The sequence below is a fragment of the Rhineura floridana genome, chromosome 4 (assembly GCF_030035675.1).
Source record: "Rhineura floridana isolate rRhiFlo1 chromosome 4, rRhiFlo1.hap2, whole genome shotgun sequence".
NCBI lineage: Eukaryota > Metazoa > Chordata > Lepidosauria > Squamata > Rhineuridae > Rhineura > Rhineura floridana.
In genome coordinates, this window is record NC_084483.1 from 164755104 (window position 1) to 164773121 (window position 18018).

Here is an 18018-nt window from a genome sequence, read left to right on the forward strand (position 1 = left end):
TTTGGTTGGTGATTCCCTTTTTGTTCCAGCTGTGGCCAATGGAAACACTTTGCTGCAGGTTCAGGCAAAGACAGTGATTGGACCAACACTTTTCTGTGGGTAGCTCTGAAAGGTCCGAGAGCAGCAGTGCGGAAGGGAAGTGTGGCCAGCAAAGGGCAGTGTTGCTTCAAAACACAGCCAGAAAAACCATTCTTGCTGCTTTTGAAGCAATTAGTGTGCTCGCAGCCCTAGTCTTGTGTCTGGATGTAGTAGTGTGCTGGATGAGGGCCAATAAACTTGAAGATGAATCCTGATAAGATGGAGGCTCTGTGAATGTGTAGTTCCTGGGTCCAGGAATGGGGGAATTTACCTGTTCTGAACTGGGTTGCACTCCTTCTGAAAGAACAGATATGTAGTTTTGTGGTGTTCTGGATTCATAACAGTCCCTGGAGGCCCAAGTGACATTGATGCAGTGAAGCGCCTATTAGAATTTGGCTGGTATGTCCGCTATTGGCATTCCTGGATAGGGACAGCTTGACGATTGTGATCCACATATTGGTCACCTCCAGATTGGATTGCTGTAATGTGCTGTTCTTAAGATTGATTTGGAAGCTGCAACCGATGCAGACCTGTGGTAGCTAGGTAGCTCAGTGGGGCTTCTTTCTGTGTGCATAGTGCCTGTGCTGGAATAGCTGCATTATCAGCCAGTAAGCTTCTGAGCCATGCCTAAGATTTTAGTATTGGTTTATAAGGGAACCAGGTTATCAGAGGGAATGCCTTCTCCTGTATAGACAATCCCAGTCATTTCCATCTGTGGAGGAGGCCCTACCATTTCACAGCCTGTAGATGTACATCTTACAGTGGTGTGGAAAAGGCCTTTTTCCATGGTGGCTCCTGCCTTGTACAGTGATCCCCTATGGCAGCCTTTCCCAACCAGTGTGCCTCCAGATGTTGGACCACAATTCCCATCTTTCCTGACCATTGGCAATGCTGGCTGAGACTGATGGGAGTTGTGGTCCAACAACATCTGGAGGCACACTGGTTGGGAAAGGCTGTCCTATGGTAATCAGGTTCTAGCTGGAACGTTTCTGCTGACAATTGAAAATGTAACTGACTGTATTTTCCTGTGTTAACACTGGTTACTGGTTTCTTTGATTGATATCGTAACTGTTTTACTGAACTGGTTTTGTTGTGATTATATTGTTTTATTAGTCTGTGAACCACCTTGATATTTCTTTTTGAAATTAAAGGCAGTAAATAAATTATTTTGGTGAACAAATATTTCTTCTAGATAGCTCATTCTTTCCTGTTGTGGTTGTATGAATATTATATTCATCTCTCCTAACAGTGTTATGTACAAATGGGAATCTGTAATTGTGTAGAAAGACGCATGGTTCTTTTTTTGGTAGTTTTTAAAGTACTGATTATCATGCAGTTAGTAGTTTATCATGGGGATTATCATGTAACTGTAGGATTTAGAATTCCCTTTCCCCTACCTTAAGTGGATCTTGGTGACTACAAAATGTAGAAAGGCAACATAATTTTTTTAGTGGCTGTTTCCCTATAATCTGCTTTACTATTGAATCTAGATGGGAAAAAAACATTTTTCTTTTTTTTCTCTTTGTTTTAAGGTTGTAGAAGGGACTACCCTTTCGAATGGAATTAGACTGGAGTACAGGATAAATGGTAAATGTGTTTTAAGTTCAGCTTTATTTTTGAATTGGTAGCCTGTTTTGATAATGATCAGTTCACATATATAAACAACATACTGTAATTTTAATTATTGTAGTTGCAAACATGAGAATACATGGTTCAGTTCAGTCATCATGCAGAAGCATGGTTTGGGTTTTCAAATGTGAAACCATGGTTTAGAGTTGATTGTCTGCTTTCATTCTCTGTTTGCTTAGCACTTGTTTGTAGATGTGGCCTTCAGTGATGGGCAGTGAAATTTGTCTGTTCAGACTGTAGTTGGTCAATTCAAGCCATGATTTGCATACCTATAACAGATCTTGTTGCCAATTGCAATCTGTGGTTCATCAAATCAGATACCATAATATTTATAGTTAAGCTTCCTTGGCCTTAATTGAGTACGATGTCTGAATTGAACATATAGTATGGAAGCTGTATAAACATGTGGAAGCTGTATAAACATGTGCCACATTATGCTATCAATGAAGATACTTACTGAACAAACAAATTAAGGTATTTGACTACCTAGCTTTCTAAAGGACCATAATGTCTTTGCCATTACTTCTACATTTTTATGTGAATATTTTAGTGATCAGGATTCATAAATTATTTCAAAACACTGTAGAAATGGTTTTGTATTTCTAATGTAAATTGTGTCTAAATGGGCTAATCTTGTTATAGATATCTTAGTCATACACAGCTTAATATCTGATGTGTTCCAGCACAATGCTATAGTATTACGCAGAAGTAAGTTACCTTTGGTCTCTCTGATGGATGACCCTCCTTTGGGAGAGAGTATGACTGTTGATTCTCCCAGTGGCTTTTGATACTGTCGGTCATCAGGAGATTTTCAGCAAGGTGTCACCAGTATGCTGATGATACCCAGGTCTATTTCTCAGTAACATCTGAATCAGGAGAGGCCATGGACTGAATGAAGGCTGTGACTGAATCTTGACAAGACAGATTCCATATGGATGAGTGGCTCCCAGATGTGAGGATTGGGTTGTGTATTAAATCTGGATCAATTTGCACTCTCCCTGAAGAAGCAGTTTGGATACTCGCTAGATCCATCATTTGAGGTCCAGGTGATCTCAATGGCTCCATGCATCCATTACCAACTTGGGTTGGTGTGCCAACTATGACTGTTCCTGGACAGAAACAGCCTTAACTTGGTGGTCCATACTTGTGTAACCTTACAATTAGATTACAGTAAAATGCTGTATATGGGCCTCCTGGAGTGTTTAGTGGGACACCCAATTCTTCACGTATGACACTAGTATTAGAAGATACGCACTGGCTACATAATATCTATCAAGCCAAATTCAAGGTTTTGTTGTTGACATTTAAAGCCCTAAACAACTTGGGATCAGGATACCTAGTAGAGTGTCTTCCCTAGCACAGACCAAGTCAATCTTTTAAGATCTTCCAAGGAGACCCTGCTAGTTATTCCCCAACCAGCAGATTGTCCCTTGGTGACAGTGTGGAAATGTGCCTTCTATTTGATTTCCACCATCTAGAAAGCCCTCCCTCAGGTAATTTGAGAGGTAGAGACAGTAATGCCTTTTAAATGCTTCTTTAAAACGTATGGTTACCCAAGCTTCTCTGGATGCTTACTTTGAATTTGAATTTTTTTGTTTTAACAATTTTGGGAGATTTAAGTGAATGGTTGGGGTTTTGTTTTTTAAGTGCCTGTTTTGAAGAAATGTTATTGAATGTGGTATTATTTTGATGTAAACAGCTTAAATATTTTTATTAAGTGGTTTTAAAAAAATAAACAAGTCCCATCAAGTTCAATGGGATATTCTCCTAGGTAAATGAGTATGGGATTGCAACCTTAAGGTTCCACAAGAGTGTTGCATAATAGGAAACCTTGAATACAAAGATTTCTGGCATAATTAGCTTCCAATCTGCTTATTTTATTAAGATGCTGATTTAACCGAAAACATGGTTTCCAATGTTCCTATTGACTCACATTCTTAAGTATAATTTTAGGATTTTATATTAAGGTTCAGGTACCTCTAATAATTTTTGAAATGTGTCTCACACTTATTTTTATTTCCTTTCAGGATTCTATGCTTTTATCCTAACAGCTGTAGCCATTGGAATTTCTCTGTATTTTGAAATAGAGCTTTACTATTTACATGACAATTTCCTGCAGTTTGCAGCCTGCGCTTTGGTTTTTTCTGTGGTGTTGAGCATTTATCTCTATGCCCGTTCACTGAGAGCATCTGAGCAGGAATTATCAACTGCAGGGAATTCTGGTAAGTGAATAGTTGTGAAAACATTCCCTGCCTGACTTTTTTTCATCCTTACTCATGCATTTTTGTGCATGGCAAATACTATCATGACAGCCTACAATAACCCCTATTCTTTTGCTCTCTTGGCTTGAAGCTTTCAGTGGAACATTAATAGGAGCCATGCTCATGCATATAACTTTGAATGTATTTTCATTTCCAATGCTGTGTTTGTTTTAATCAGCTATTATTCATGTTGTTTATATAATTATTAATTTAATTTGCATGTACCTTATTTGATTGAGGATGTGCTCCTGTAAAGTTGTAAGCAATTAAAATTATGCAGAAGAATTTATATCCACTCCTATTTTTGATGTATTTTAATAATATGGGATAGGTATGTCTTGTAAAAAGTCCATCCTAGACAGAAATTCTGTCTGAATAACTTAACTGAATTTATTTCAATGAGTCTTCTTTCAGTATGACTTAAATAGATAAAACCTAATAACAGTGCAGCAGTCAAAAATATTACTGTGGACCAATCTTTTTTTTTTTTTGTAGGGAATATAATTTATGGGTTTTTTATGGGCCGTGAATTAAATCCTCGCATTGGAAATTTTGACCTGAAATACTTCTGTGAGTTACGACCAGGGCTGATTGGCTGGGTAAGAGTTTAAGTTTATTGTTGCATCTAATTGTTGCAGTTTCCTTCATTTTATGAGTAAGGTGTTTAGTCTTTAAAATGAACAATGTGCTGCAGGAAATACTACAACATTAACATTATTGTGGCACTCTATTGTAAACTGTAAACAGCAATATGATCATGGAGCATTAATTGTAAATATGATCATGGAGCATTAGTTGTACAATGTTCACAGCTGCAAATATCAGCATCTTCTTGTACATAATTGTTTTTAGTTTACAAATGTTAAACTGCAAACATGGGAAGATACATAGAGAAGTAAAAAGGGGAAAATGCCACACAATTGATCAAAACCCAGCTTATATTTGTATAGCAGGGAAAAATGCTTTGATACAAAATTACTATTTAAAATTGTGTTACTATAGCTCACTGTAGGGTTGTAAGGTAAAATTGACTTTAACGGGCAACTTATTTTTTCTAAAGGTTGTTATTAACTTTGCAATGCTCTTGACGGAGATGAAAGTGCAACATCTGAATATACCATCTTTATCAATGATTCTAGTTAATGGTTTCCAGCTTCTCTATGTGGTGGATGGTCTTTGGAATGAGGTAATCTTTACCTAAGGGTATTTGTTATTTAAAACATTCTAGAACTATTAGCATATGATGCTTTATGTATGCATGTCACTGTTATTATCTCCAAACCCCTATTGATTTCCTTGTTATTTAAATAGGTGAACCAAGTACAGGGGAAGCCTAGAGACTATAAAACAGGAAATAGTAATAGATTATAACCTCAGGAATGCAAAGTCTGGAGAAGTTTTAATAGGAGTAAAATCATATCTGAGAAACTGAGATAAGTCTCAGTGGGTGGATGAAGTCTCATGGGATAACTAATGTGATTTAAAATTAGTGGATTATTAAATTTAAGTAGCATATGTAAAAAATGTTGTTGTGTATTGTTACCTCTCACAGGAGTGTTCCTGTTCATGGAGCAAGCAAGCCATATCTACCAAGCAGGGGGATTCCATTTCCTGTCTGCCCACCCTCTAGCCTGGTATACAGTGTTTTTCCCAAACTGCCTTGGCCACTGGACATGCTTAGTCCTCATTGGGTTGTTTTTTAATGTTTGCCTCCGTTTGGAGTTTTAAAAAATGTATTGTACTTCTGAAAAACTCTGGGCTTCTCCAAGCATGCTGATGCCTCCCTCTTGTTTCTCAGAAGCTCCATTTTGGCTCCAGTTTCATGAGCACTCAACACCTGAGTTTGCTATTAGAAAGAGTGGTGATTAAATATGTACATTTTGAAATGTTAGTAAAGTGTTCCATCGTTGGGGAGAAAAACATATCTTGCCTTGAAATGATAGTAAACACTCCAATATTTAAACAGTGTCTAATAGCCCCATAAATAATGGTCCCACTATGAAGACAATTAGTGGCAGGATTATGTGCACCCCTTCACTTCTCCTTTTTCATACTCAGTCAAAAACCTCTTTTAATTTTAAAATTAGCAAGAGTTTCTCATGGCTTCCGAGCTCTGATCCTGATTTGTTCAAGCAAGCCATTGTTCAAGCAAGCCACAGTTGCAGCTGTGGTTTTGGATCCTTGTTTGTTCTCCAAACATAGGTTAAAGTTCAAGCCACAGTTTGGATGTCACATGTAACTGGAGATTTTAAAACCAAACGTGGTTTTTGGACACACAAGAGGAGGAGGTGAGGGGGACATTTCCTGTTACACTCATTTCCTGTTACATCTGAACAAAATTTCAAAGCATAGAATCATTGAGCAACTTTTCTGTTTGCAATAAGTAGACAATAAGCAGATGTTTCGCTTTCTTTACAAAATCCATGCATTTTTAGTACTTGTTCTATCTCAACCAGAATAGGCATGTACTATTCATGGAAACATCAGAGGAGTAGGTAACTCTCTTCCCATTCTCTTTCTTAACCGTAGTGTGGCTGCAGGAAGCAGAGACAAATAAAGCAGGTTTGGCTCTCAACTTCCAAAAGGCCCTTCTCTGCTCTCAACAGTCGAATTGCACAAGAGGCATTGAGAGCTCCTTGCAGAAAACTATGACCCCCTACTAGTTCTGATTTTTAGAGAAGTGTTGAGTACATGTTTGTGTTGTGTAATTTGTTTATAAAGTGTAAACTTGGAAAGGCTGTCGTATAGCATGATGCAAGCTGAAGGAAGCAAAGAAGGTATAATACATGTGTAAGATTAAACCTTCTGATGTGGTGCATATTCAACATATAGACAACCATAACACTTCAGCCCTGATAAAGAGTATATAATGAAAATATTTTGGCCATTTATGATACAGTCTAAATACTAATTTAATTCTTTTAACTTTTTAGGAAGCTATTTTGACAACTATGGACATCATCCATGAGGGTTTTGGGTTCATGCTAGCATTTGGAGACTTGGTGTGGGTTCCTTTTCTCTTCAGCTTACAAGCTTTTTATTTAGTGAAACATCCCAATGAGCTTTCTTGGTTAACAGCTTCTGCAGTAATAGCTTTGAATAGTAAGTGGTGATTAAAATGAAATATTGTTATACTTAAAAATATTCTGAATGCTTTGGATGGATAATATTTCACTATCAGTTGAGGAAGCCATTTTCTGACTCAAAGTGATAAGATAACCATTCAGTTAGTGAATCATGTAACATTTTTGAACGCATGTTTGTTATCAGATCCTTTAAGAATCGTGTTGATGTTTAACAGCATGTTTTTAGGTGGTGTAGCTATAAAAACAACTAATTATCTATCTGTCTAACGTTGCAGTGTATAACATTTGTGGATAACAACCCTAATATACTAATGTAATTAACATTTTAAAGAGGTATAGGTAATTTGTGCCTAGAGCAAAAATGTATTTAGGAAATTGCAAATTTAGCATTTCTGTATTCAAGGTTTTTTCTTTTTAAACCAGTTTATTGTCCCTCTTCTTTTGACTATGTACTCTTTGAGTATACCCTTTGAACATGAATGTTTTTGAGCAAAAAAACCCCAAGGAAAAACATTCTAAATAATAAAAGTTGAGGATTGTGAACATATCATCCACTATAATTTGCAGCTATACTATGGAACCAGACATACTAAGAACTAAATTTATAATATCCACATCAATTAGACTAGTGACTAAAATACTGGAAAATAAATGGACCCATGAGAATGTATCTCGTCACTTTTACTAATGTAAAATTGAGATGATAGTAGGATGTATGTTATGTTCTGCAAGGAATTAATAGCTGATTATTCTTTCTTTTATGAAGTGCTTGGATATTACATTTTTCGTAGTTCAAACTCACAGAAAAACTCATTTCGACAAAATCCAAAGGATCCAAAAGTTGCTCGTAAGTACTGTTAGGTAAACTAGTTTTATATCAGTGCTTTCCATATGCTAATACACAGATGTGTGCTCTATTTTGCTGAGGTACAAATAATATTTTTCTGTATACCACCATGCAGATTTGAAAGTTATTCCCACTGCAAATGGAAAAAATCTCTTGGTTTCTGGCTGGTGGGGTTTGGTGCGTCATCCCAACTATCTAGGGGATATCATCATGGCTCTCGCTTGGTCCCTCCCTTGTGGTAAGATGATAAAATATCTTTTAATAAAATCTTGTATTTCTCTTGCTCTATTGTTCATCTTCCTGTTGGAGCTTGTTACTGACTGAGGTAATAGGCTCCTTATGATTAACATGGAGACAAAGGTTAATGTATAATAAAAGGTATGGAGGAAAAGAAATTCATTTTTACAGAACATGGATCTAAAATGGGTAAAGAATCTGTGGCCCTTCATATATTGCTGGACTGCAACTCCCATCAGCCCTCACCATTGGACATACTGGCTGGGACAGATAGAAGTGGGAATTCAATAGCATTAGAAGAACCACAGGTTCACTGCCCACGATCTAACTGAAAGCTATTGTTAGCTGAAGACTAAATGGCATAATACACCAAAAGTACATCATTATGGCTCTCTTTTTGGCGCTGTTCTTGTTTGTTTGTTTATTATCAACATAGAAAACTCAAAGAAAAAGTACATTGGATGCATTCACAGTTATATATAAGATAATTTTCAACAGAATATGTAATCAAGAAATTGAAAGTTAATATTCAATCCCAATCCATAGATCAGTAATGTTAAAAATGATTTAAAGATCATAAATTTTTATATAAAAAATACATTATAAGGTGAAGGAATTTTTTGTTAAAGTTATGATTACATTGTGACCCATCTTGAGACTTCAGTATAGGGTAGAAAAAAATAACTGTTTATATGTTCTTACAGGCATCAACCACATTTTACCATATTTCTATATCATATATTTTATTGTTTTGCTTATTCATCGAGAAGCCCGTGATGACCGTCTGTGTAAGAAAAAATATGGCTTAGCATGGGAAAAATACTGTCAACGTGTGCCATATCGCATATTTCCATATATCTACTAAACATCTTCACATTGGTAGATGATGCAGAGCTTTTGCAGTTAAATCATCTTTGCAATGAACCACATACCTCATACCATTGCACTTGGTATATATGTGAATTCTTCTGGATTTTCATAAAAGATTGCGCTCAGATAGTGAACTAGCAGATATATTTACCAATAATCTAAAATGCATCCTATATATGTTTGTTTAACCATCTCTCCATTTCCAAGTACACGCTTCTATTAAGTAATAAACTAGTTGTGTAGCCATGAAAAGTTTGTCAAGCAATATATATATATGCTTTGTGAACTAGTTTTCTGGATAACTTTAATTTTCTGTTCTGGAAGTACGAAAGAGAGGCCATTTGTAGGCTTTAATACTGAAGATTTCCTTGTTTTGTAACTTTTATTTTCAATCTTTGCTTTTCAATATTTGTGGGCTACCTTGAGAGCCTTTGGCCAAAATGCAGCATATAAATAGTATCGAGATTCAGTGAAGTGTGACTTACTAACACAGCTCTCTGATGAAGGTAGTTCTCACTCAGGTCTGTCTCCCACTACTGGTTTCTTCAGCTGATTCCCAAGTGACATTTGCAGAAGAGTGAGTTTCCAGGGAAGTCAATACACAGGTGTATGTGCTCTACCCCTTTCCTGTAGAGTACAAACAAGGTCCCATTTTAAGTTGAAATGGGGTTTTTTAGCTAATAGTATTCAGTAAAACCTGTGCTATAAACAGTACATTGATTTTAATGAACATTTTAAAATCCCATGCACCTAATTCTTCGCATATCTCAGGCCTCAAGAAGTACAAGTGACAACCAGTGGATCCAATGATAGAGTAGTGCTAGGTGTGGAGTATTGTACAAACTATGAAAATGTAGGCACAGTTAATTTTCCTCAGCTATTGTAAACCATTGGTTTGTACTATAGCTTTCCTTTATATTATAACTCTGAAAGATTTTGTTGTACAGTGTTTTGAGTGTAAGATGCAATTGTTTTTTAGGGCTGGATGATAATTTTTTTTTACTAAAACCATTTCCAGTATTTTTGGAAGTTTTATAAAGTAATGTATTGCTATGATATTGATTTGAACAATTGAAGTGCTCATTTAAATATTATAATGACAAATGTGTTATGGAGATATAGGAAATTTATTCAAAGTTGTGTGAATTGGCATTGCTACCTCAGATGTAGGTTATTTTGCCTTTTTTATACTGTTGCAAATAGGAAAAATGCTAATTTTTCAAATTGGTATTTAAACCAACTTTTTAACATAAATTTGTGATTAAAGTCAACCACTTTAATTGAACTTTTGAACTAATGTATTTTTGTATATTTGAGTTTTTCGCAGTGATTCATGCTATCGGGTTTTATGCTATTCATAGCTTAACATCTATGGATTTTTAATTTAATAGCTTGTACCTAATTGGCTGTAAGTGGAATTATTTACCTGAGTGGAATAATTGCCATTTTAATATATGAAATTAGAAAGGAGATGGTTTGAAATTTTTGTTTCAAAGGTTTAATTTACAGTTTTACAGCTGATGAAAATTACCCATTTAATAACAATGTGAAAGTACCCATTTTTAGAATATCTATATTTTGCATTTATGAATTCGTAGCATAGTTCTTCATAACCTTTGTTTTCAGTTTAATATAGTTAAAATGCATGATTGTGAGGAGGGATTGTCATAGGGCTTAACTTGAATGCCCGTCTCTTTTGATCAATTAAGGAACATGAATAGCCTTGAGAGATGGGGTGTCAGCACTCTTATGCCCTATAAGGGTCCTTATTCTACCCTGGATATTGTATGACCCATTTTAGTTACTGCTGTACAAAATTATTTTTTGTACAAGAATGTAATAATTGAATTTGTGTTGTTGGCAGAAATGATCATGACAACTTTCTTTAGCTTGCTTAGTGTTTTTTAAAAAAAAACATATGAACAGTGAATGCTTCAAAATATCTATGTAACTAGTTATACAAATGAAATGTTCTGCTATGTTACAGTTGAAGAAATACCACTTTTTCCCAGATGATTCTAAAAAAAATTCCAAAGGGAAATGAGTATTTTTTTACATAAGCATGTTCCCGCAGGAGTGTGGTTCCTGACTAATATAAACTGCAATTTGTTATGTTTGTTACACTTTTTTACATCTAAAATGTACTCTTTAGATTGAACTTCATAAAAAGTAACTTGTATAATTAAAACTTCATCCAAAAATGATTTTGTGCAGCTACAATTATTTATTGAGGGTATTGCATCCCTTTCTAAGAGAGACTAACAGTTCTGTTTGTCCGTTTGAATGGATATTTGCTATTATCTTGTGTAACTAGTTCTGGTGGAATATGTACCTGTGTCCTGGAACGGATTAAGCACTTGAGAGTTCTAGCCCAGTTCAGGTGATGGTGAACTCCTAGGAATCTATCCAGAAAGATACTGGAAGGAAACCTCCGGTTCCTATCTGTCCTAGGGCAATATATGAATCATAAGATCTCTTAAGTTAATTTGAATCCTCCTACAATAGAGGTGGAAAAAAACTTTTCAGCCTCTGCGCCATATGTGGGCAACCTTCCAGAGGCCGTATGATTGTGGTGAACAGGACCAGAGGCAAAAAGTGTGTAGAGCAATGGATGTGACAATTTTTTTCAGTGGGCTACATTTCAGCTACACAAAAACATGATTTCTACATACACGCTCCTCCATCTAGGCAGGCAAAGGGCATTGAACGCATTCCAAGGGCACATTCCAGCCATTTGTGGAGGAGGGCATGGAGCAGCCTCGTGCTGAGTATGGTTGAGGAGTGGCCTCGACAGAGTCCTAAGATCCAGATATGTGCAATGCTTTTCATTACATCTCAAAGTGGCTTACAGAAAATTAAAATACTACAAAACATTAAACCTAGATTAAAGCACCAGATAGTAGACCATTAGAACAACATTCATAATGCAAAGGCCTCCTGAAAACAGTTTTAACATGACATCTGAAACTGAGCAGAGATGGGACCTGCCTGATTTCCACTACATTGAAAGCATGACTCCTCAGTGACATGGGTTGTGTTCCCCCAGCTGATTTTGGGGATCGACTTGGCCTTATGAGGCAAGGTGATCCTTAAGGTGTCATATGCTTGAGTTGTTTAAGGCTTTGTAGACTAGTACAAGAACCTTTGACCTGGGCCAGTAGCAGAAAGGAAGTCAATGCTGGTCTACTGGTGTTGTGCTGGCAGTAGCTTGTTTCCATTAGCTGCAGCATTCTCAGTTGGCTGAAGCTTGTGGGAATCGCATAGAATGTATTGCAGTAAGCCAGTCTTGAGATGGTCAGTACATGGACTACAATGATCAGATTGCCTCTTCCCAGGAATGTCTGTAGGTGGCACACTAGGCTTCATAAAAGTTTATAAAAGGCCATAAAGTGACAAAGCTGGTTCTTAGAGTCTCCACACCTATTTACCTTCTCCAGAGGGAGTGAAACCTCATGCAGTGCAGGCAACTGGCTTGTTTCTGGGATCTGGTGCAACCCACAAAACCTCATTCTTTAGGTTCATTTTATTCATCCTCATCCAGTCCACCACTGTGTCCAGATACTAATCTAGGTTTTTTACAGCCTCTCCTTATTCAGATGTAATGGAGGCCGCACTTCAAGAAGGATGCAGACAAACTGGAACAGGTTCAGAGGAGGGCAACAAGGATGATGAGGAGACTGGAAACAAAGCCCTATGAGGAGAGACTGAAAGAACTGGGCATGTTTAGCCTGGAGAAGACTATGGGGAGATATGATAGCACTCTTCAAGTACATGAAAGGTTGTCACATAGAGGAGGGCCGGGATCTCTTCTCAATCATCCCAGAGTGCAGAACACGGAATAATAGGCTCAAGTTGCAGGAAGCCAGATTTTGACTGGACAGCAGGAAAAACTTCCTAACGGTTACAGCCATACAACAATGGAACCAATTACCTAGAGAGGTAGTGGGCTCTCCGACACTGGAGGCATTCAAGAGGCAGCGGGACAGCCATCTGTCAGGAATGCTCTGATTTGGATTCCTGCATTGAGCAGGGGGTTGGACTTGATGGCCTTATAGGCCCCTTCCAACTCTACTATTTTATGAATAGTGGATATCATTTGCATTCTGATGACATCTTCCCCCAAAACTAATGACTGCTCCCAGTAGCTTCATGTAACTGTGAATAACACTAAGGACAAACTAATGCCCTCATAACAGCTGCCATGGGCCCAAAGAGCAGTCTTCCAGTGCTGTTCTCTAGATGTGATTTTGCAAGTAAGAACAGAGCCACTGTACAGCAGGATGGTCAATGGTATCAAAAGCTGCCAAGAAATTGAGTAGATGATGCAGAGTTGCACTCTCCTTGCATCTCCTGATAAAGGTCATTCAGCAGGGCCACTGTGGCTGATTCAATCCCACACCCAGGCATGAACCCAGACATAAATGGATCTAGGTAATAGATTTCGTCCAGAAACACCTGGAGGACTGCATTCAACCCCTGGGCCTAAGCTTCCCTACCCTTACTTTACATAGAAGGCAAAATGTATAGGCACCATAGTTGATATTTCAGGATCCTGACACTTGGAACAAACAGTGGCTCTTTTCAGTTTCACTCAGGCACCCTATGTTGCAGGAACAATTAGAAGCAGTGAAACACTTGGGAGAGCAAGCCACACTCCAGATAACACATGAATGCCATGCCATCACCAATATAGCAGCCAAGATTAAACAGATAGGGACACATAAATGTTGAGACTCACTGATGGGCTGGAGCGAAGGAGCCAAAGGAGGTTTAAACTTTTTAATACGCCCCATTGTGATTCTAATATTTCAAGGTTTTTTTGGTCATCGTCTTAATGGCCCTTGTAAGATGGATCCTGTCCCAAATGGCACAGTTACACCAGATGGATGAAAGCATGAGAGTTCAGGACAACAGCAGGACATAAGGTGTGAAAAGACATTGTATAAGTGAATTCAGATGTTTTTCAATGGGGGAGATTGTTATGCCGTGCAAGGCCCTGAAGCCTGCCAACTAGAATTCCCACCCCACACCCCTTGTTGTGTGACTCGTGGTGCAATCCTGAGGTACTGTGAAAAGGAACAGCTCAAGGCCATGCTGTGTGCAAGAAAAATAACCAAGAGCAATTGGAATACATGTTATCTCCTCCTTGGCAGATTTCCCTCATGCCTAGCAAAATAATCCCATCCCAAGCAAGCATTAGAAAGTAGCCTAAGTTTTTCAGTGTCAGCTAGAAACACAGACACACACACAAAATTACCTCATACCCAGACCCCTCCTTTGCAGGGGGGTGAGAGAGAAAAAGTCTTGTAAAAAGAGGCTTGAATCTAGGAAGGGGGGGTAATGGCGATCTGAGCTCCAACACGTGCAACTGCTTTCCACGCAGGACTGCAGGGAGAAGAGCCAGGAAGGGATTTTGTGTCTCAGCACACACCTTGAGACAAACAGAATCCTTCCTGGTTTTGGGCCAGAGCTCTTCCACATCGCTTCAGCTGTATTGAACTGCTCACTCCGGGACCTAGGATAGGTAATCTCTCCTACCTGTCACTATAGTAACAGGGTCCTTTGATCTCTTTAAAGTTATGAATGGGTTAGGATATTTATTAATGCTGCCATGCACCTAGTAATTTTGTACAGTAATGCTATTTTGCTCTTTTCTCTCAATAAAAGAAAGCTTTGCTTTAGTCTGGTTTTGGACCTGCATTTCTTCGGATATACATGCACCATTTAGGCACATTTCAGGACAAAGCGCTTGTTTTATCCCTAGCCAAAGATCCCCCTCCTCTCAAGGAGGTGTGTTCCATGGGACATGTGGGTAGCAAGTTCACACACTCAGGTTCCCAAGAGCACGTGAGCATTAGAAGTTCCTTGCTGGAGCTGAGATGGTCTAGCTTCATCATATGGCCAGCTTGACACACATCTGAGTGAACACAAACATTTTAATCAACATGTTTAATAAACTGAGGCTCAATCCTGACAAGACTGAGATGCTGCTGGTGGATGGTTTCTCTGATCAGATGGTGGATACATACCCTGTCCTGGATGGGGTTACACTCCCCCTAAAGGACCGGGTTTGGAGCTTGGGAGTTGTCTTAGACTCTTCCCTATCACTTGAGGCTCAAGTAGCCTCGGTGGCACGGAATGCGTTCTACCAACTTCGGCTGGTAGCCCAGCTACGTCCCTGAGTCAGGAGGACCTTACATCGGTGGTACATGCTCTGGTAACCTCGCATTTGGATTACTGCAATGCGCTCTACATTGGGCTGCCTTTGAAGACAGTTCGGAAGCTGCAGCTAGTGCAAAATGCGGCCGCCAGATTGCTGACAAGGACCAAGCGGTCCGAGCATATAACACCTGTTCTGGCATGCTTGCACTGGCTACCAATATGCTTCCGGGCCAGATTCAAAGTGTTGGTATTAACCTATAAAGCCTTATACAGCATGGGACCACGCTATCGGAACACCTCTCCCGCTACGAACCCGCCCGTTCACTACGTTCTGCTACGAAGGCCCTCCTCCGGGTTCCGACTCATAGGGAGGCCCGGAGGGTGATGACAAGATCTAGGGCCTTCTCAGTGGTGGCCCCCGAACTGTGGAACAGTCTCTCTGAGGAGGTGCGCCTGGCGCCGACACTGTTGTCCTTTCGGCGCCAGGTTAAAACCTTCCTCTTTCCCAATGCATTTTTAACTTAAGTTATTGATTTATTTTTGTTGTAACTGATTTTTGATCGTTTACTGTTATATGTTAATATGTTTTTATTGTATTATATGTGTATTTTACTATATTCTCTGTTGTTCACCGCCCAGAGAGCTTTTGCTAGTCGGGCGGTATATAAGTGTAATAAATAATAATAATAATAATAATAATAATAATAATAATAATAATAATAATAATAATAATAATAATAATGTTTGTATAAAAATGGCATAGATAAAACAGAAAACCACAATACACACTATTTAGTGAAGATAAAGTTTATTCTTCAACATCAGTCTACTGGGTCTATCATTGGTCTAAAGCATAAGGGATAGGGATTCTTTAAACATTTCTCAGTCATCTAGTTGGCACAACAGTGCAACACCTCTTGTTATCCAGTGGCTTGGAGCTATCATACTTGGTAGATTTACTACTGTTACAAAATTAGTTGATATACCTGTAGAGGACAGTATGCCTGATCTTTCGGGTGTCCTGTACAGTGGACATTTATGAAGTAGCAAGACTGCTTCCTCATCTAGGTAATGGGGTCTTGAATTGAAGGTCATCTTTTTAAAAAAAAGTTTTGACAAATTAGCACTCATTGACATAACTTCCATGTTTTAAATACCCATGTTATGTATTTGAGAAACACTAAGGAATAGCACAGAAAACATACAATACACAGTATGTGCATGCAACCAACATGCCAAGCAGGAAATTACAGCCCGCATAGGCAGTCTTTCTCCTCTGCAGGAGAAGGGGTTATAAACCTGCAGCATCCATGTCAAATATCTGGTGATGGGGCAGTGTGCCTCATTCTACATTACTTGAGTTTATACAAGAATGCTGGCATTTTTGGATGAAACACTACCTAGATTTGTTCCAATCTGGGATAAGGCCTGCCCATAGGACTGATTCAGCCTTGGTTGACCTGATGGATTACCTCTATAGAGAGTGGGACAAGGTGAGGATGATTTTGCTCCTGCTTTTCAATCTGTCTGTGGCTTTTGATACCATTGACCATGTCATCCTCCTGGACAGGCTTCGTGGAATGGAAATTGGGGGCAGTATGTTATGGTGGTTCCAGTTGTACCTAAGGACCGAGTCCAAAGAGTAGGGCTGGGTGATTGTTTTTGACCTCCTGACCCATGGGATGCCACAGGGTACCCATCTTATCCCCAATGCTATTTAATATTTATTTATTCATTAGATTTATATTCCACCCTCTCTCTAGGATGCTCACCTTAACATGGTGAGGGGGTTTGAGAGTATCAAAGATGCTGACAGCGATGCTGCCAGGAGTCTAGACCAAGAGGCTATACTAGCAGGGGCACCCAAGGCGGAATGGTCAAAGCTGAGACACCAGACTGAAACGCATCCTGACTCAGAGGAAGGCCATGGTAAACCACCTCTGAATACCTTTTACCATAAAAACTATGAATAGACTATCCAAAATGTAACACAAGATAGTGCTGGAAGATGAGACCCCCAGGTCAGAAGGCACTCATTGAGTTACTTGGGAAGAACAATGGACATGTACGAGTAGCACTGTAACTAATGATGCAGCTGGGTCAAAGCCGAAAGGAAGCCCAGAGGCTGAAGCGCACAGATGTGAAAGGAGAGTCGGGAATTGTTCAATGTACATAATAGGAACATGGAATGTGAGAAGCATGAACCAGGGAAAGTTAGAAATTGTCAAGAAAGAAATGGAACATCAACATTACAATATGGCGTGAGGAATTAAAATGGACAGGTATGGGACACTTTCAATCAGGCAACTACAAAATATTTTATGCAGGAAATGAGAAAGAAACGGGGTTGCTCTAATAGTGAGGAGTGATGTAGCAAAAGCAATTAGGAGTTAAAATGCAGGATCTGAGCGAGTGATGTCAATGAGATTTAATGGGAAACCTATTAACATAACCATCATCCAAGTCTATACTCCAATGGCAAACACAGAAGAAGAGGAAATGGAGAGATTTTATGCAGAAGTACAGGAACAAGCTGATCACACACCAAAACAGAGTACTCTGATAATCATGGGGGATTGGAATGCAAAAGTAGGGAACAGAGAAGAACTAGAAATTGTGGGGAAATGGAGCTTAGGAGATCGAAATGAAACAAGAGAGAGACTTAATTGAATTCTCTGAAGCCAATAATTTGTTTCTTGCAAACACATTTTTCGAGCAACCGAAAAGACGACTCTACATATAGGAATCAAATTGATTATATAATTGGAAGCAGAAGACAGAGAAGTTCCATACTTTCTGCGAAAACAAGACCAGAAGCAGACTGTGGTATAGATCATGAACTGGTGAT

The 18018-nt window shown here is 38.7% G+C and overlaps 2 protein-coding genes across 3 annotated transcripts in view; one reads left to right on the forward strand and one right to left on the reverse strand.

Annotated features, from left to right (window-relative positions):
* The window catches only part of LBR (lamin B receptor), a 42537-nt gene extending 33440 nt beyond the window's left edge, over window positions 1-9097 (forward strand). For both annotated transcript variants that reach the window (XM_061625053.1, XM_061625054.1), the window contains 8 exons: window positions 1611-1665; window positions 3735-3929; window positions 4464-4567; window positions 5029-5154; window positions 6902-7070; window positions 7821-7901; window positions 8017-8139; window positions 8843-9097. In XM_061625053.1, the coding sequence (XP_061481037.1) occupies window positions 1611-1665; window positions 3735-3929; window positions 4464-4567; window positions 5029-5154; window positions 6902-7070; window positions 7821-7901; window positions 8017-8139; window positions 8843-9003 (1014 nt within the window). In that variant the 3' untranslated portion in view covers window positions 9004-9097. The remainder of the gene's footprint in view (window positions 1-1610; window positions 1666-3734; window positions 3930-4463; window positions 4568-5028; window positions 5155-6901; window positions 7071-7820; window positions 7902-8016; window positions 8140-8842) is intronic.
* Window positions 9098-16052: 6955 nt separating this feature from the next.
* Window positions 16053-18018, reverse strand: part of DNAH14 (dynein axonemal heavy chain 14) — a 472613-nt gene continuing 470647 nt past the window's right edge. The window contains exon 89 of the mRNA XM_061626120.1: window positions 16053-16265. Within this exon, the coding sequence (XP_061482104.1) occupies window positions 16053-16265 (213 nt within the window). The remainder of the gene's footprint in view (window positions 16266-18018) is intronic.